This window comes from Filicampus tigris, chromosome 11, assembly GCF_054856515.1.
Source record: "Filicampus tigris isolate MCC_2025a chromosome 11, RoL_Ftig_1.0, whole genome shotgun sequence".
In the NCBI taxonomy this organism is placed as follows: domain Eukaryota; kingdom Metazoa; phylum Chordata; class Actinopteri; order Syngnathiformes; family Syngnathidae; genus Filicampus; species Filicampus tigris.
The window spans coordinates 5,597,501-5,618,631 of NC_141227.1; the positions used below are offsets into that span (position 1 = coordinate 5,597,501).

The window sequence follows — 21,131 nt, forward strand, 5'->3', positions numbered from 1 at the left end:
TGGATTTACTTCCGCAAACACAACGTCGGGTGTGACGTCGACGTCTCTTCTTCTGTGCATGCGGGCCACTTTAGTGACGCATGTCTTCAAACAGCAGACAAGACCGAGGTTGCATTTATAATGTAATATGAATGCTTACACAAAAAAATTGAGCATTAAGACCTGCGTTGTGAACCTAGCCTAGGATAATTTTGCTAAAAGATCTTTTTGGGACACTTTGAGTAAAATGTTAAAACATTTTTTTTTCTAAGGTGAGAATCCACCGTTTTTTTTTTGTTTTTTTTTTCACAACCAGCTGCACGTGTGGGAAAAAAACAACAACATAAGTACTCTGAATTGCGCACCACAGCTGCAATGAGTAACAATGTCCTTCGTGTGTACAGTATGAGAATTAGAAACAAAGGTCTGATTGTCAGATGAAAACAATGACACAGGGACGAGCAGACAACAATGAGTGTGAGGGGGAGGGGGGGACGGTCTAACGAAAGGAAAGGAGTGGGAGAAGAGGGTTGCCAATTGGCTAGTAGGGAGAGCAAGTGGCCAAGAGGGGATGGATACAAAAGTGGCAGGAAATAGAGGGCAAATAAGAGAGTGAGAGAGAAAAAATGAGGACATTGGAGGGACCTAAAACAGAGAGTGCAGCAAATGAGTAAGTGGGCGCTGTCCACATTAGATATTCTGGAAGGGCATGCAAGTGAGGGACTGCACCATCATCCCTTCTTTTACAAACATTGTATAATCCATGAAGGGGGGATGCCACTACACTCTATTAAAAGCAATATTGTGCAATCTTAATCTCAGTGAAAGGAGGCTTAGGACATTTCATGTCTTTTCATGGATAGTTCAGGGAGACGCTCTAGTGCAGTAAACTGCTCCTCGGATTGACTGATTTGAGCAGTATAAGGGTATAAACTGCAATTAATAAACAATTCAGGATCATTTTTAAAATGTTTGTTCTAATGTGGCAACAACATTTTTTTGTTTTTGATTTTTGTCACTTATGGTATATGACTCAATGTCATTTTGTTGAGGAATTTTAACAAGGCTAAAAGCTTAAACAAAAAAAAAGTCATGCATGACATATTGCATGATATAGGCTCTTTAAGATATTTTGTAAATTTTTTTTGTTTGCTTGTCATTTACAGGGGACTTTTTTTCTAGCTTTACATGACTTGAATCTGGGCTGAAAAATAGTTGTCTTTTGCGCCGACAAGGTTCAATATACTGTGAGGATTGTTTTTTTTCCTGCAGGACAATGCAGCTGGACTGATCAATGAAGGATCACCAGATCAAGTCTTTGTAATTATCAGCCCAATTTCGAGCCCTGGATGGTCACGAGCTATGAAAAAAAAAAAACACTGAGCTGTTGGAATTCTTGCGCCAGAAATGGCATAAAGTCAGCCAACAGAAATGTGAGAGACTGGTGGAAGGAATGTCTAGATGCATAGAAACTGTTATCACAAATCAAATCAGTGTTATTCCACCAAATCAAGGCTCGAAATGAGCAGTTTCACATCGCAGTTTGCAAGGTAAAATATGTAATTTGCGCTACGGATAGACCGATTATCGGCTGGGACGATTGTAGGCGCTGGCATTTGGCATTTTGACGAATATTGGCTGATAATAAATCAATTTAAGTGTTAACTTCAAGGAACTACTTATTTAAATTTGCAGTTAACTTTATAAGACATTCTACTGACCCTGGGAACACTCTCCACCTTTTGTTTTTGTTTGAAATCAAAACAAAGTGGATATTTTAACATATCTGTCATTTTGAAATTTTGGAGAACTTTATTTACAGTACGGGCGGCACGGTGGTCGACTGGTTAGCACGTCCGCCGCACAGTTCAGAGGTCGTGGGTTCGATCCCGGCTCCGGCCTCCCTGTGTGGAGTTTGCATGTTCTCCCCGTGCCTGCGTGGGTTTTCTCCGGGCACTCCGGTTTCCTCCCACATTCCAAAAACATGCATGGTAAGTTGATTGGACTCTCTAAATTGCCCCTAGGTGTGATTGTGAGTGCGGATGTTTGTCTCTGTGTGCCCTGCGATTGGCTGGCAACCAATTCAGGGTGTCCCCTGCCTACTGCCCAAAGACAGCTGGGATAGGCTCCAGCACGCCCCGCGACCCTTGTGAGGAGAAGCGGTACAGATAATGGATGGATGGATGGATATTTACAGTACAAAACTATAGGGAGTTATTGTTTAAGTTTTCATATAACTTTTTTAGACATGCTGATGACCCTGGGAGCTCCCTGAACTCTGTTGGAATTTTACAACAAAGGTGTATATTTAAAAAAAAAAAGGTATCATAATAATAAAGATTAGGCACATTTTACTGTAAATGATTATCAGCTCCAACTATCAGTTATTGGCCTCCTTGACTACTAATAATTGGCATCGGTATTGGCCCTTAAAAAACTGTATCGGTCTATCTCTAATTTGCGCCTTATACACATTGAACAGCAAAACTGAGAAACAACCGCTGAGACAACTGTCAAACCAAAGTAGAAGCAACAATATCGGCTGTCTACTACTGCACCTAAACATGTTGTACAGTCGCTCCTAAGTCAATAATCATCGGCAGCGTGGCGGAAAATAAGCTACATGAAGGGATGATGAGAAAAGATGGAGAAGCCATGCCAAATACTAAGCGAACCTAAAATTGCTGTAATTGCTGTAGTTGCTTTAATTAGGAAATAAAAACTGAAAACTGCAAAAAAAAACTGTTAAAGTTGATTCAGTTATACTAAAATGAATCTACACATTAACGATAAACCTTACCCAGATGTGCCGTAAGTCTTAAAGTTGTGGATGGTAGGTTGATGGGGAAAAAAAGAGAACCAAACAACCTCTGGTGCTCATTTGAGAACCACACCCAAATTTTTATGTGCATGAGACCTAATGATCAACAGAGCCGTGTCAGTACTTAGAGTTGAAGTCGTTTTTATTGCTTAGGTACCTCCTTAGACATTGTGTTCATTTGGTTGCCATTAATGTATAACATTGACGGCAAACATTCAGGATCAAACCTATGTACATATACGCAGTAACATGTGTATATACACATGTATATACACACCAACATACATCTACATAAAAAGTATGAGGAACACTCATTTTAGGCTGTACATAGTACAGAGGAAAAATACTCTAAGTAAGTGACAGTGCTGCAGTGCTGTAGTGAAATGTAAGGAACAGCATTGGATAAAAATAAAACTAGACTAACAGTAGTGGGGAATGTTGAGTATTGAACAAAAACACACAAAAATGCTCACCGGTGAGCCGGAGCTGCTGTAGCGGGCTGCCACTCGCCATCGCCGGAACCGGTATATGCTTGTACCATTTGAGAGTGGCACTCTTTTTTTTTTTTTAATGATCATTTAAAGGCAGATTGTACAAACTACAATATTACAGTGTATAAAATATTTACCTCTCTGACAGTGTCTCAAGTTTGCAGTATCATACTGGTTGGGATATCTGATACTGGTTATGTATTGTACCTCATTAGACTGTGCAAGTATATTAAGAGTCCATTGCAATGTCTTCATGCATATGCTGTGCATGTAACCTGACTTTATTGAGATTTGGTGATTGATAATGGGGTTTTACTGGTATTTGTCAGGGTTACAGTGTTGACAGCTACAATACAGTGTTGCGATCAGCAGTGGTGCGTTTAGAGGCTGCAGAGAGTGGATCACCTTTGTTTGCTGACAGCTGCTGTACTAACACCATGAAAGAGAATAATAAAACTGCCACTGGCTAGATGAGTCAATAATACTGAAGGCAGACAGCTACAGTGGAGTTTGAGATTAAAAAGATGGTGTGGATGAAAGGAAAAGGAAAGGCGGTCATTTTAAGCGATGGGATAAGGGATTAGGAGAAAATAATGCAGGGATATAGTAGAAGAATGTTGCTTGTGAAGTAACAGTGATGAGAAATTGCGGCATAGAGCGTGGAGATGGGGAGGATATAAACAACGAGGATGACAAGCAAGAAAGAAATGACAGAAGATCAATAGCAGGTGGAGATGATGACAGAGGGAAGGTGGTGTGGAAGGAAATAATGACATAAAAGCAAAGCTGATGAAATTAAGACGTGGAAAAATGTGTGCTGGATTGCTGCAGTTCTGCACCATTCACCATGGCTGTTACTCAGCTGGACAATCACACACACACACACACACTCACACACACGCGATATGGAGTTGCCACATGATGCAAGCATACTTGATATTTTCACATACCTTTATGTATCCTCACAGACACATCTAATGTACTCAGATCAGTATAATTTTTCCCACACGCAAATAACGGAAATTGAATTAATCTATTAAAATGTTACGGGTCAAGTGTATTGTGTGGCCGCGGAGGCTGAAGCTCCATCCTCACTCATTGTTGCTTCTGCTCACCCATCCCCATGGCTACTGGCGTTCAACTTGGGGCTGGGTGTTGGTATTGTTGGAGAGAAAATGCAAAGCCTACACACAAAAGTCAAGCACCAAAATCAAACTGAGGACCACCTTACTGAGCGGCAGCTGTTCTCACCACATGCTCCAACCTACTCCTCAGTGATGAAAGGTTTTGTGTTTGTGAAAAACTGTAGTAGGGGGGCATACACAGCTATAAAGGGGGAAAGTTATCATAAAACATAAAATGCTTAAAAAATAAAATATATAATATTGTTATTATAATATTTGTGTATAATAAAATAATAATACTCAAATATGGTGAATTAAAAATAATCAGCAAACTCAGGGGTGTCTCTTAAAAATGTCTGTATTCTGTAAGGCAATCGACGTGGGAAAACGCCCTCATGGTACAACCCTGACCATCAAATCTATCATGCTGTTAAGGCACTCATTCCCTTCTTGCTTTGATTCACACTATCTCTCATCCTTCATTTGTCCCACCTATCGCTCTCATTATCTTCCTCCCTTTCTCTCCTCTTGTCTGTAGCTCTCTTTACTGACACTAAATCACTGCCATCCCATTCGACTGCTGGCATATGTTGTCTTTTTCTTTGGCATCATGATTAAATTATCAAAGAGAACAAGATGCCGCTCCACTTCATTGAAGGCACTTGTCTTTGTTTGATGTACAAATGAGAGTGATCTTGGATGAGTTTGAGGGTAGTCCTTGCTCATTCAACACATGAGGACGACGGGAGTGTTTTGTCACTGGGCACGGCATAATTTGACGAGAGCAGCCGAAAAAGGTTTACGTAACTGTGGCAAAGTGCAATAGCCAAACAACCGCATTTGTGACAGGTCAGTGTGAGATTGTTGGCATAAAGAGCGTGCAGACAACCAGCAATCTGTGACTCCTAACATCACACCGCGCTCCCCCGCAGCAGTGCTCTTTGAGGTCTAGCAGGCAGGAGGGATCGATAACTTAGCCACAATGAGGCTAATCAATAAAATGAATGGATTTGTACTGCTGAAGGCGAGTCAATCCTGCCTCCAAGAAAAGACACACAGACCCAGTCATAAATACACATATGCACCCTCCCCCAACAGGCACAATCCCCTGCCTGCTGTTATGTAGGAGAGCATACTTGGCATTGAGATTGTTAAAACCCAGCCTCTCAAGCAGAAGTAAAGATATCCACTGAGCCGGACGACATTTAATAGTGGTTGTTTTTTAAACAAATAGGTACTACAGATGAATAATGGTATGATAGAATGATATTGTTTCTGGCTGGTTTGGAGCCATTTAGCGTAAGTGAGTGATTTAGCGTACACTTACAGCCCTAAAAGTTGGGTCAAAACTGAATAACCCAATTTTCTGGTTCAAATTGACCTAAGTCTGGGTCGCTCCTTTTTTAACACAGTAATTGGGTCAAATTTACCCATAAATAATTATTTTTGACCCAACTGTTTTTAGAGTGTAAAATTTTGAGTGATTTGTAGACAGTTAATAAATTCAGGTTGAAATGATTTGTATGGGAAACAGACAGTGGACACCAGATATTTACAGTTATAAATGACAGAGCTTTACAGATCTAAAAACAGAAATGTTGCATATAGCCGCACCCTGAATATGACTTACAAAAGATCACAGAGGTAAGCAAAGCCTCTCTGTGCGACAGCGTTTACGAGCTGATTCCCTTGAGGATCTTGTTTCTGCAGCAGAGCAGCGGAATGAGTACACAATCTTTCATCCTCACTGTTGTCGCGCATCATACATATAAAACATAATGCAGACACTCAAAGAATATGTATTCATATCTTATTTTACTCCCCTTGAAAATAAATTGCAGTGTATAAGTGTCAGAATTGACGGACAACATTTTTTCTGCACCTCATTATTAACGTTCTGATTAACTTTCTGTCTGTGACAAATTTAATTTACTGAATTAAACTTAAAAGGCTAATGCAACAATCATCAATGAAAAGGTTATATTCTTAAATGTAGGTCACTACAGACTAGTCACTGATGACACTGATATTTTTTCAGTGCTGTAATAAAAAACATCCCAAGCGAAGGGAATAATTTGAATTAATCTACATTCACTGACAATGGACATATTGTATGCAGATTTTACACAGAACACGGTTTACCCGTTCGAGCCAGAGAAAACAATCCTTTCGCTCGCTGTGATTGCTTGCTTGCACAGCCCGGTAACTTTTGCGCTTGGCCAAGCAGGGACACTTACCCACCACAGCAGCTGGCTCAGCATGGTGTGAATTTGTGGTGTATGCAAGTAATCATGAACCTCTTTGTGTGCTGGTATAATTAACTGAAAAAAAGTGTTCATATTCCATCTTGAGCCTGATTTTTTTCCTGACAAACTCATTTCATTCAGCGCACTCATCTGTTTATGCAATTGATCTGCCTCCTTCTCAAGCCAAAAACACATGATTAAAAACTAGTCGACATCAAGCTCGAAACATCATTGTGGAGTTAAAGTCGACTAGTCTGTTCAAGCCCTACTACAAATTGATACACATTTGCTTGTGATAAATTGAACCAACAAATCAACCCTATTGTTTAATGATTACAAATATGTACAGTATGTTGATTTTGGAAAGCAATTCCATTCCTTCATATACAAAAACAGGCACAATAATAAAGGTGACTGCATTGAGGTTTCTTACCAAAAACCTCACCGCCATTATCAATCTGTAGATTAGATAATCAATTAACTCTAATAATTAGACAACATAAACAGGTTGATGCAAAATCGATGCTTCACCAGGACCACGTTTCCAAACGCACGTGTCCTGCAGATGCACACACCCACTCAGTATAGAAAAAAAAAAGTGTGCAATGATGGCAGCGAGTCAGGCCGAAAGCTTCCCGAAAAGACAGAGAATGTCAAAAGTGTGGGATTATTTCAAACTCAAAAAAGAAACTAGAAAAGTCCTAAGTACTCTATCTACTGCAAAGCAGATGTGGCGTACCACAGCAACACATCAACCATGATTGGTACAACAGAAAATATCCTGTAGTAAACTCCAGCTCTGCCTAGCCCATGTGACAATGTATGTCTTAACTGGTTTCAACTGATAAGTGTGCAAGTGTGTCATTTTAAATGCCGGGTAAAACTAGAGGTCCATTTGATTGTAGATTAATGACAACAAAAACAGCTCATAAGAATTAAATCTAGAAGCTGATCAAAACATTCTCCAAAGGTTTTCTTGATAATAACCAAAATCACTTCACAAATTCTTACATCAATAGCTATGGCATAGTACTCTCCGAAAAACTGTACTTTTTGGCATTTCATGTTATGTCAGTGAGTCACTTGATATACTTTTAGTGGCACCAGACATTAAAATGAACACGAAATAGACGAAAATAGGGCAATCTCATAATTTTTTTTCCCATGGCTGTACAGCTGAAGATGCTGTTCCAGGAGAAAAGGTCATAGCAACACAACGGCCTAACTCAAGTCATCTACAGGTATCTACTTATGTGCCCAAGAGGCCTAATCTAATAAAGTGAGAGAACTTTCAAGATGTTGGTGCAAATTGTATCCTACTACATCAGTGGTCCAAAACCATCGGTGTGTCCATTTTTTTTAATTTTTGCAAAACATTTGCCCACCCCGTCAATTACCTTCCAAAGGGCACTCTAAGTGGGGCTGGGTGATTATATGATTGAGAACCATGATATGTGACTAGCTGCGAGCTGTGAGCTCATTAACTCCCCTAGACGTGGCAGAAATATGCATGACTGCACTCAATCAGAGTCCATCTTTTCCTTTTCCTAACTTTGGTTTGCACGTTGAAGTCAACAGAATCCGCTAATACATGAAAGAAGATGCAGATGATGTCATTCCCTCTGGTGTGATATTGCTTAATTGTTATGGTTAATAAACAGTTATCAGATAAAAGTTGATTCTGCAATACATATAATGTAAATTACCGTATTTTCCGGAATATAAGCCGCAACTTTTTTCCTAGGTTTTGAGCCATGCGGCTTATAGTCCAGTGCGGCTATTCTGTGGATTTTTTTTCAACCGCTCGGGGCGCTCTAACCGGAATGACAGTACAATTCAACACAATACATTTGCCCAGCCATTAAACTGGATGTGACTGCAGGTGGAGGAGTTCAACAGGCGTGGGCGCTATGCACTAGGTTATTGCATGAGGTGCTGTAATTCTTTGATTTTATGTTTTCCGAGAGGTCCCTGAAGTGCACATGCACGCGATTGGCTTATGTTACGTATGTTCTGTTGTTTCGATGTGAAATGCTGTTGTTGATTTAGTACAGTTGTCAGCACGTCATGTGTTAGATTGGCTGACTTTATTAACATAAAACAAGACAGGTGCATATGTAGAATGTAGTAGAACAATAGATGGTAGAGTCTGGTGGACATTAGCTGACAAACTGGAGGGGCAGCCGGCAGTAAAATGATGATAAGTACTGTTTATTTTCTCTTGGTTCTGTTCCGTTTTAATCAGCAACGTTGCTGCAGTGTTAAAAGGCACTGTTAGGAAAGAATCTGCTCAGGTACATACATGTACGTTTACAGTTCATAATCGTTCTGTAAATGCAATAAATATGAAAGTTTTTAACATAGATAGGTGTGGCTTATATAAGTTTTTTTCCAACATTTTCCAAAAATAGAGTCGGTGCGGCTTATATAACGGTGCGGCTTATAGTCCGGAAAATACGGTCATTTAATCGGTGGGATAGTGGAACGAATAATCAATTCTAAAAACATTCAATAGCGACAGCGCAACTGCCGACTCATATTATTACCATAAAGACACATGGTAAAATTACAATCACTTTCAAATAACAAACCTGACAATGAAATGGATGTCACTCCCAAATGATAAAATTTGTCAATAAAAACTGAGAATCTACATTTCAATCACCAGCTGATTGTTTTATTTCAAAGGCTCTCTGATGGTTTTCAGAAACAAAAATCCTAAATCACTTTCCAGTAACTTCTAGAATGGACTGCAATAATTCATCATTAATAAACAGTAGCTTTACCTTGTGTCGCTCAGCTTTTTCTAAGTCCTTGTCTTCTTTCTTCTCATCTTTCTTTTTTTCACGTTCCTTCTGTAGAGGAAGCAAAGTTTCCTATCAACACACAATTTTTTTACGTCCAATTCTTATTTTAACTGTTATACTCTCAAGGCACACAACAGTATCTGTATCGGGTCCACCATGCTTTTTCTATAGTGGGGTTTTCTTTGGTATGAAGTTACTGTCAGGCCTTGCAAATTGACACAAATTTTTAAACATTTTTTTCAAGACCTTTTACATGGAACTTTTGATTCCTTTGCTATGATGCCACATTTTCCTTGTGAAGTGAAATAGTGTCCTGATACTGAAATGCTTTAGAGACTACACCAGCACAGTGAAATGTTGGGTACCACTTTATCATATTCCAGTGAAGGAGAAAGGTTGTAATCCTTGAAATCTCCAGCATTTAACTGGTAATTTTACTGAGATTAATTGAAATTGGACCAAGATGGTCATTTGAAACACATTTTTATTTTACAAGTGTACAGTATGTTCGCAGTAGCTTTTGTTACAACACAATTTTACAAGCTTTTGGGGCAGGCAGCCCAGCAGGTGATGTAAGACCCATTAATAACCGACTCCTTTTTCTCTGTAATAACTAGTATACTGGTTTTGTGTCACAGTTCGGTATTTGGCCTGCATGCATTGGTCTGTGTTCCTCATTTTCATTCTTTGTATTTTACTTTTCATCAGGTCTCAAAGTTGTATCCAATCAATTTGATTGCCTGCATCTCAAGCTTTCCAATCACATCTTGTTTTGGTAATTACTGTCATAGATTACTTTGCCTCTGTTTTGTTTTTGTTTGACAGTTTGATGACTTGTTTGTTTGCTTCCTGCTTTTTCAGTATTTGTAATATCATTTGATTTTATTTCTGGGTTGCAGTTCGTCATTACTGGCATGCCTTCCCCTCCAGGCTTACGTATTTTTTGGTTTTCTTCATTCCTGTTGCTGACCATTGCCTTGCATTAGGGTCTCTAAGCATGTGTATACCAAGTGGTACGGTCCTGTTCAGTCTGCCACAGAACATTTTGGAAAAGTAAACCGCAATCTGTCTTGTGTTTCCACTAGGAGAAAAGATGTTCATCACTTAATGAGCTACTGTGTACGACAAGTATGACATAATTACCAACGTGACACAATGTAAACGATAAAAATGCAACAAATAAAAAGCTGACACACACCAAACAAAAGTAGCTTTGGATTTAGCATTCCAAACTTTAGAGTGGTATGCTGAAGTGAAATATAATAAAAATGTGGCCTTGTGTACCAGTTACCTACAACTGTGAACTGCAAAATGAAATTAAATTGTGTGCCGTATCAAAATAAACCTCAAGTACTGCTCTAGGGAAATGAGACTCAACACAATTTTCACTGCGACATGCTGAAGTAGGTAAAAATGAGAAAAACAACCATCCATCGTCAACGCTGCCCATACTCATTTGGGTCGCAGGTGAACTGGAGCCTATGTCAGCTGATTTATAGACATTTTAGAGTATTCACTTATTCTAACAAGCATGGTTTTGAAATGAGGGAGGAAGCCAGAGTACTCAGAGAAAATTCACATGAGCTTATAAGAACATGAAAACTCCACACAGGACGGGCGGCGCATTGAACCCAAAATCTCAGAAGGCGAAACATAAAAATAAAACATGCCTTCATTAATTCCCCATTTTATATTAATATAATGCATGTAGATACCTGAGTCAGAATACACAGTGTTCTAAATCATTAAGTTAATGATTATTTGTTTCCATTGCCCTAACTAGACATTTTCTTTTAAATCAGCGACAATTATATCAGCTTCTCTAGTACCACATACTCTAAGACACACCCATTAAGCATAATACAATTTCTTTTCAGATTTTTATGTCCCATGGATAAATATTATGTGGCAACTAATGCGTGATGTGTGATGTATGTCATTAGTTTGCTACTACAACAAGGATTTACTATTTACTATGAACAATAACGGCAATATTGCAAATATCTCAATATTAGAATTGCCCCGATATTGTTGTTGTCATTTTATGATATTAAAAGCAGCCCCTCTGTCAAAAAACATTATTTTTTGCCCACTTCAGCCAAACACAGCATTGTAGATAGACCATGATACTTTGCACCGCTGAGCCAATAGGAACACTTGACAATAAAAGGACTGGCCAAGCCCATTTCTTTGTCATTGCAGTTATTATGTACAAAAATAAAATATTAACCTTTTTTGTTTCACAATATCGGAACTTTTTATACAGTATTGTGAGCTTTTTTATTTTGCCAACCTCCCGATAACATTGTGATAAATTATCGTATTGTTAGGTTTATATCATAATATCGTACCGTGACATTTCGATAGGATTTGGATAGTTACATCCCTACTATTTATAGAATCAAAAGGTGCAATAATCGACCAGGATTCTACCTTTGGCCAGAATGCGACACTGCATTCTAAATAAGGTAAACCATTTTAAACTAAAAAGAACAATGTCTCCATAGTTAGAAGTGCAAGTGTCAAATCCAACCAGAAATTGTTTGCTCAACACAATTAGGGAACACAGATCTTCGGTGCCAGTCCGAGCTCTACTGTTGGACTTGGACTCGGATTTTGTAAAAAAAAAAATTCAACCCAAAAATGTGACTTATATTGCGGGGCGACTTATAGTCTAAAAAAATACAGTAGATTCTAAATATGGGGGGAACAAAAATCACTAAAATAGAATCATGAATATATGGGACATACGGAACCCAGCACTGTGGCTGACAAGGCCACCACAACTTGGCCTGTCGGGCCATCATGCAGAACTCCGTCCAGCTCGACCATCCAAAAGTAGTAATAACAATAATAACAATAATGATAATAATAATAATAATAATAATCAGAGCTGGGCATCGCGTAACTGTCACGAAGTTGCCGTCTGCATATTTAGCGGACCGACATGGTCCCAGTCGGTGCAAGTCAGCCAAACAGCATCAAGAACGGACTTAACCGGTACCACGTCACATGCAGGTGCCACACACCTGACAGGCTGACACACAGCCAAATAAAGAAAAAAGGCAGACGCAATGATATGTGTCCTATATTGTTTTTATTTCATCGATCACCCCGCCGTGCATGTGTGTGTCTGTTGTTTTTATTTGATATTTTTCTTTATTTGACGACGTGTCCGCTTGTGCGGTGCCTGCATGTGACATGTACTTTAAGTTCTCGACGCCGATTAGCCGACGAGGGACAGACTGGGACCACGTAGGTCGGCTAAATATGCAGACGGGAACCTTGTGACGGTTAGGCGTTGCCCACACTATTCATCATCAAAAAGATTTTTCCACCCTTATGCATGAAAGCTGTGACTTGCTTGATAACGTGGAAGTCATTTTCTTTTAATTTGGCTGAGCTGGGAGAATAATTAGCAAATCTGTCCAAGATTTATATCAGTAATCTAAACACACAAGAAACAACATATGTTGAAAAAACCTAAACTTATAGTAGTGTGAACGAAGTGTAGTTCATTTTCTGTACCTCATGGCAGGTTGTAAAAATAAGGTTATATTCATGTGCTTGTCATGCAGATTTTAATATGCGGACAAGCTTTGCATACCAATTGTAGATATTTGATTTCTATCATGGGATGAATAATCCATCCATTCATCCAGATGCTAAATAAATATTTTAACGTATTGCAGGTTAATGGCTCTGTCTTGCTGTATTAAATAAAAATCTTCTATAACTGTCAGGAGTTCAGAGAGAAAAGCTGTAGCCCAGTGAAATAAATTAGACATGGTCATGTGTAAAATGGCAGCCTGTCTCTATTGTTTTACAACAACTGCCTCATTGTCCGTTTAGAGTAGTGCTCCGCAATTATTTTCTTTTACGCCATCCCCTAGGAACAAGAAAACATTTCTCGCCCCTCCAACCGTCTGCCACAAATATAGATTAGATCATTTGTCTATACAATTGTTATAAGTAAACCTCTACACAACATTGTATCCTTATTAACATTAAAGAAGACAAAAAATAAATACAGATCAACTTACAACTGGGTGTAAAATGAATTGCCCCTAAGGAATAATGAAGTTCACCTCAACCAAAGAATAACTTTATTAACATTGTTTATAGTTTATCCACCTTTCTTTTCATCCTTGTTAAAGATTTTTCCATGGTGTCTCTTTTGTTGTTTGTTCACTGCACGTCCTATCCCCTGCGCACTCTCTGACAATGAGAGAACCACTGCCACCTACCCTATTTGAGAAGTACTGGTTTAGAGCCACACTTGAATTGGCTGTCTCCGAAACAAAAGAACGCTGGAATTGGAATCGAACATCTGTATTTATTTTTTTTCAAGCACAAACATAATACATTGTAACAGTAGCTGGTCAGCTAAAAAGTCAATGTTATACCTTCTACAGAGAGTTAAAAGATTCATTTTAGTATTCTGAAGTTTTTTCAAAGCAATTTTATGATAGAGAATGCAGTTTACGTACAGTAAACACATTTTGCCACTTGCTGTATATTGAAAATGACATCACATGTGTTGAGGGCTCTGGAGAGGGGGGAGAAGGAGCGGGAATGAATGAAAAAGAATCGACAGAATTCCAGGGGGAAAGAAATTGTGGTCAGGGAGTAATGTCAGTGATTACGTTTACATGCAGCCAATAAACCTTTTAAAACCTGAAAATTGGCAGTATTCGGGTTTTTAGAAACCATGTAAACGCGCGCAATAACCCGAACATGACCTTATTCAGGTTTTTAAAATTCTGAATATCATGCCGGCGGCACGGTGGTCGACTGGTTAGCACGTCCGCCTCACAGTTCAGAGGTCGTGGGTTCGATCCCGGCTCCGCCTTCCCCGTGTGGAGTTTGCATGTTCTCCCCGTGCCTGCGTGGGTTTTCTCCGGGTACTCCGGTTTCTTCCCACATTCCAAAAACATGCATGGTAAGTTGATTGGACACTCTAAATTGCCCCTAGGTGTGATTGTGAGTGCGGATGTTTGTTTCTGTGTGCCCTGCGATTGGCTGGCAACCAATTCAGGATGTCCCCCGCCCACTGCCCGGAGACACCTGGGATAGGCTCCAGCACGCCCCGCCACCCTTGTGAGGATAAGCGGTATCGATAATGGATGGATGGATGGAATATCATGCCTGGGTTACTGCCTTTCCAACCCAAATCTGCGTGCATGTATACGACAATTGGAATATTCAGAATACAAGGGACACTCTGCACATGCTCAGCCGCAAGGAATCTTAGTCTTTGTAGTACAGGAAGTGCTTGTATGCGCGAAGTTGGAAATACCGGAACCGGGAATACACGTTAAGTGATCAGCAAAACATGGCGAAAGCCAGAGTGAGTACGACGCCACAGCGAGGAGGAAACCGTCTCCTTCATTCGTGCAGCGAGTGACATGAATACCATGTGTTGTATTGACTGAAGCAAGTAACAGATGGAGATGACGTAAATTGCGTCGCCGTTTCAATCGGGTTATTTAAATGTGAGAGGTAACTGTCCGCTCAAGCCATCAAAATGGGTTAATCCGACTGACTCAAAAATCAGAATTTTGTTCTTAACCCGAATATTGACTGCATGTAAACGTAGTCATTACAAGTAAAGGAGGTTTTTCATTGCTACAGTGACGTGCTACTGCTCATTTTGTTGAGAGCCAAGGTTATATTCAGCATCTCAGCTGCAAAGAAGAATTGGTGTTGAAAGGGTGTCTCACAAACACACACCCAAGTTACGGACTGTACAGATGACCACTATTAACCTTCTACTGACCCAAGAGATGGACAGAGGGCAAGACTGGAATTACAAGGATGATTGTGACAGTTTGATGTAAGGCACAGAAGATGCTGCATGCTTTTTATTTTTTGTTGTGAGTTCTTCTATTTAGTGCTATCTAACGCCAAAACATTTATTTGAGAAATAAAAATATAAACCATCCATCCTTTGTAGTATATATATATACACTACAAACAGTTTTGATTTGGGATTCCCACCACACTTCCTCTCTGCCCATCACCTCGCTTTCCATACCTGTCAAGCCCGGGGGTGTACTGAATCTTACAAAAGTTGTAATTTGCCCATATGTATCTGTATATAATGTTACACATTACACGTTATTTTCGAATGGATACTGTCACGTGATCGGAAATCAGTTTTAAAAAGAAAAAAAAAGGAAACATGATGTTGCGGGTATTGTGACAGCTTGGGTGGGTTGTGCGCATGCGTGAGGAAGACCGCGGAAGACCCTTGTCTTCCTCTGACATGTTTTGTGGGGCTACTGGGCTCCCCCTTTTCGGCGACGTGGGACGGCCGCGCTCCGGGAGGCAATTCGGGCCTCCCCTGCGTTTCCCGACTGTGGTTAGACGACAAAAACAGGAACGGATAACACTAATAAAATTGACATTGGCCGTACAGATTTGTAATGTACAGCGTACATGTTTGAAAAGGTGTTTCCACCTGTACAAATTACGCCGAAAGCGTACAACTTGACAGCTATGGCTTTCTGACCTGCTGCACGTCACTGTCAACCGGCCGCGTGCTCGTTTGTCCCCGGGGCACACCACACGGGCCGAAACAATCCAACAGGTTGAATATCCCTGATCTGAGGTTGGACGTCCTCCCGAGGGTCGAGATCAGTCCAAGCACACCACACACGGCAGGATTATCTGATATGATTATTTTTGGAGCAATTACGAGAAATGGGACTGACCGATGATCGTCAGGAGGGGAGATTCGGGCCGATTATCCTGCTGTGTGAACCGGGCTTTATCTGTTTAACTGTGGCCACTCTGACATGGCACCTGGAGAAGTTGAGGATCAGGTCAAGAACCACAAGCTTCAATTACAGGGTATACCCTCCATTGACAGCACATCGATAAAAAAAATCATTTCTTAAATAACATAATTGTATTTAAAAGTTATGTTGCTGGAACACTTTTGCTTGTTTAAAATAATTTCACGACTGTACAGTGGTGGCGTGGCATTGGACAATTTTGCCAAATGAACAAAGTAGGCTTCTGACATGAAAGGTGGCCCGACCAGGTCAGGACAAATTTAATAAATAAATCAAAAAGTGGCCGTGGCCAACATAGTCTGAAACATGGCCACCCCATTGCCCACCTCAAACATGTGTGTTTTTGTCACACTTATTGTTGTCCAGAGTTGTGTTTCTTGGAGAGATGGAAGGTTTCTCAAGAGCCAGAAGACACCAAGGAAGGGCACAGGTTTTAGTTTGGCTAATTTTAATAAATACCTATGTCATTTCGAGTACTCCCCCCCCCTTATTTTCCGGCTTATTCTTTTTTTATTCAGGTTGCATGGACAATGGCCTTTAATTAGATGTGCCCATCCACTCCACAGTGGACAACAAACTCTGCATCTGCCTCGTACACACAACTATAGGCAAATTTGACGAGATTAATGGGCACACAGATAATAATATAATAAGAAACATTCCGAACAAAAAACACATGGGCTGTTGCGGATGACTCAGTGACTGATTCATTTAAGATGTATTTGTTCAAATGCCACAAATTCTCTTAGTATGCTATGAAAGAATGTATTCACCATAGGAATATTAAAAAGAATGAAATCCTCCAACTAAACTCCCAGTGACCCCAACCTCTTCAGCACAACATTAGTATCCAGCTCAGAGCAGCGTTGCTCATTGAATGTGAGGGGCCTTCAAACCTGAATTGTTTGGATAAGTAAATCAGACCCTTGTTAGCACCCCATCTTAATGCACTATATCTAGATAGTACTGCTAGTGTGTATGAATAATGTCAGGAAAATATTGAACACTTAGCCTAGCGTGGGCTGCGGTGGCACACTTTTATATCAATAACCATCCCTAACACTGCGAGGCAACAAAACACAAGTGGAATTTGCCAAACTCTAATGAAGAACAATGGTGCACTGATCGTGCAGTGCTACATGCTAATGACTTTTGTGCAGACGACACGGGTTTGATTGCCGGCTACTGCCACGATAGCCTGCCAGTCCCAAGCCCCAAATATTAAAACTAAATAAATAAATAAAATGGACAGTAGGGGTGGGCGATATATATCGTCATCGATATCACCGTCAATCTTGCTTTCATGATGTGTAATTTTACATTATCGAGTATTAATACTGCCTCGAAAAGCATAACGAGTCAGTCGACGGCCACATAGTAGGAGGAAATGCTGAAAATCAGGGTGCATTGACGGCAGAGGAGGAGGACGTGATAATCATTCGCTGAATCAGCGGATAGAACCCGGTCACGTGACTCTGTCCGCACTGTAGCCGCTCTGTTTCAAGTATGGAGGCAAGCGCGGAATAATAGCAAGACACGAGTCCACGTCGTCCGCAGTCTGTAAACGGTTAGAGCTTGACAAAACTGATGTCGGTGGGAATAACATTGTTGGATGTGCCAAAAACGGTCACCCTGAAGAGCAATTCTGTTGCACCACGAGCCATATGGATTACGAGGAAAACTTGGCGTCCGTGCAAGCACGCTAAACAAAAGATTAAACACACACACTCAGAAAACAGTCACCGAGTTGAACCAAAAAATTTAAATGCAAGCACGCACTCACACACTCAGTACTTTAGCGAGCAAGTCAAACGTGACAGCCTGGATGTTCGGTTAACATTCAGTTTACACACCTGTAGTCCGCATCATTCATAACTAGCCTATATTCCAAAGGCATGTTGCACAAACTACGGCGTCTTATTAGTGTGACGCCAGGATACACCCAAACATGAATACGTCACAAGTAATGAATGAGTGGGAAAATGCACTTTTCAGTTGCAGCTTTGTTATTCAACTTTATTCTGAATACGGTGGCCAATGTATGAGAATGGGTGTTGTCATGACGATATCTTTTTTTTCTCTTGCTGGATGACACTTCTGTCACACAAATCACATATTTCCCATTGTGATTGCTGTAGTTAACACCCTTTTCTCATTCTAACTGCTCTCGTAGTTGGCAGTGGTACACCAGTACTTACTGCAGCTCAAAATGTCATTATATATATGTCATATATATGTCATATCAAAGATTACCAAAAATCAATGTAGGTCTAGACATAATTTTTAGTTCTTCCTTGTTAAATAGAATATCATTATGTTTTGAAGAAGCTGTATTAAGCAATTTAAAATACAAACGAGCTGTTGTTCACAAACACTGTCTATCCATAATTGTTCTGTGAAGCAAGTGCAGATTAAGAATATTTTTTGTAAGAATATCGTCAAATTATTGAGTTTTTGAAAAAAAAAAAAATGTTGCCGATATCGCCCACTCCTAATGGATAGCTTGCGTCAGTAGGGACAACTGGCGTAAAAACTGTGTCCAACTAATTATGCGAGTGACATGCTAGCTCAACCCCAAATGGGACAGTCAAAAGTCAAAACAAAAACAACAACTAATCAAGTGCCTCTTATATTCTTTTGTAGAATGAATGAATAAGAGCAAGACTTCTTGACACACAGTGGATTTCAACCTCTCTTATTTAGTAAAATGATTTTTAAAATTCATTAGATAGATAAATGAACATCAACAGGAAGCCTATCACATAAATGAGTAATATGCTCCACCAACAGTTGACTCCATTACTATATTATAGACTATACTATATAGGTCATATCAATCAATATTTCTGTATACGTAGTCAAAGTCTGCTATAACAAATGCCAATTTTCCATCTTGTCACCCAACATGGACAATAGCCATGGTTAAATTCAAAGAGGATTTAAGCCTGGGTACTGCTAACAATTTCAGAAGCATGAGCATGTCACCGCTGAAGAGGCAAGCAAACACACATCGTTTCAAGAAATCTCTGACTCTCCACCAAAGCCTGGCTGGGGGTTATTCCAGTCTGCCTCTCCGCTGCTTTTCTCCCTTTACACCCTAGTGCTTAAAGTGATAATGACTTGTGTTTAATAATTAATTTGCATATAAAAGCCAGGCATATAAGTGGGTGGCAGAAACAGATCCGAGATCACAGTCTGGCTGCTGGCAGTGCTTAACAGAAAGCCGGAAAGAAAACAGAGAGGAATGCAAAATGCGATAAATCAAAGAAGTGAGGAATGAAGGGAGCAAAACAGAATATACAGCATGAGGAAAATATATTCAGAGATCAAATAAAGATAGGACAAGCAGGAAGCCATGGCCAGATTATTTGGAATTGAAGAAATTTAAATCAATGTAGGATTCATATTTGAATATTATTTCAGAAGCACTTTGATAGATAATTTGTGTGCAGTTTCCTTGTAGTCTGATTGTATGGGTTGACCGCTAGTGGCATGCTGCTATTTTTTTGGGCATGTGCTTGTGTTTGTGGCTTTTTGTAAAATGTTATGTAACTGAGCCTAAAATTTGGTTGCATACAATTAATTTAGGAATCAATAAAGCTATAAGCGTTTGACTAAGTGTGTGAATGAGAGATTGGGCACAGCATGAGCTGCGCAACGTGTTAGAAGGTCCATAAAAGTGCAATCAAATCACGCAGTTGCAAGCCTGAATATATCCCCCATTTAAATGACCTCACACACATACACACAAACACACTTTTAGTCAGTCAAACAGTTTTTTTCAAACATTTTTAACAAGTCAGTGTGTGATGTTACTAACCGGAAATGGGGTAAACTTTAAATTTATACATGTATGTTTTATTTATTTATTGGTCTATATGTAAAGTTGAGTGAGTGATTTAAGAAGCGCAGTCCACGTTTACATATCACGTTTCATGAAATGAAGTGTCGTGTGGGGAGTGGTAGAGCCACTGAATTATTGTTTAACGCACTATATAAGAAGTTGAGTGATTAAGATGTGCAATCCACGTTTATATCATGTTTTATGAAACAAAGTGATATGTAGGAAGTGGAAAAGCTACTGGTTTGTTTACATGATTGTTGTAATCTGCACTTGAGTTTGTACAGTATAGTATCAGTATAGCGTATCCTAATTTTTACACCCCACCTTTGTGGGTGAATTATGTTGTTGTGCTGAATGTTTACCAAACTGCACAATGTGCGGATCAAAATATTTAGTAACTATACACCATATTGTTTGTTCTAATAAAGATTAATTGCTGACAAATACATTAGAAAAGGAACTTCAACTTCACAATTAGATTGTTTTCCATAATCGTTCAGCCCTACTGGCAAGCCTTCGACGCTCAGTGAGACACGAACTTTAAGTTTGGGAATGGCTGAAAATCAAGAATTGGACTACTGTATTTAAAATTATATATTTTTTAAAAATGTTCAAAAATCTTCAGACTTGTGCATCACTGTCATGTTTTAACTTTGTGGCAGTTGTGCACTTTTAATGTATGTTCTCCATTATGGAAATGGTCAAGTAAAATCAGTCGAGATCAGGAGTGTATGAAGACATTGTTGAGGGTTTTTTACTCATTATTGTACTACCGAAGATGCTAAATGTTAAGTGTCTCACTTTACTCTGTATTAAAAAATATTTTAAAAAATATGATCACAAAGTAATTGAGGGCAGAGAAGCAATGCAATGCTGTGGATAGAGAAAATGAGGTGGACTACTTTCCTCACATCAGGATTTTCTCAAGTGTGTGTTTCATTGAAAAGAAAAAAAAAATTCAGCTCCAGAGAATAGACACGCGAAAATATGCCGAGCGGCAGGCATTACAGATTTTTTTT

At 39.6% G+C, this 21,131-nt stretch overlaps 1 protein-coding gene across 4 annotated transcripts in view; it reads right to left on the reverse strand.

Moving 5' to 3' along the window:
- LOC147139500 (stromal membrane-associated protein 1-like) overlaps nt 1-21,131 on the reverse strand; it is a 64,305-nt gene that overhangs the window by 24,122 nt on the left and 19,052 nt on the right. For 3 of the 4 annotated variants that reach the window (XM_086044642.1, XM_086044641.1, XM_086044644.1), the window contains one exon: nt 9,448-9,516. The exons of the other annotated variant lie outside the window; for it this stretch is intronic. In XM_086044642.1, coding sequence (XP_085900768.1) covers nt 9,448-9,516 — 69 coding nt within the window. The remainder of the gene's footprint in view (nt 1-9,447; nt 9,517-21,131) is intronic. 4 annotated transcript variants of the gene reach the window in all.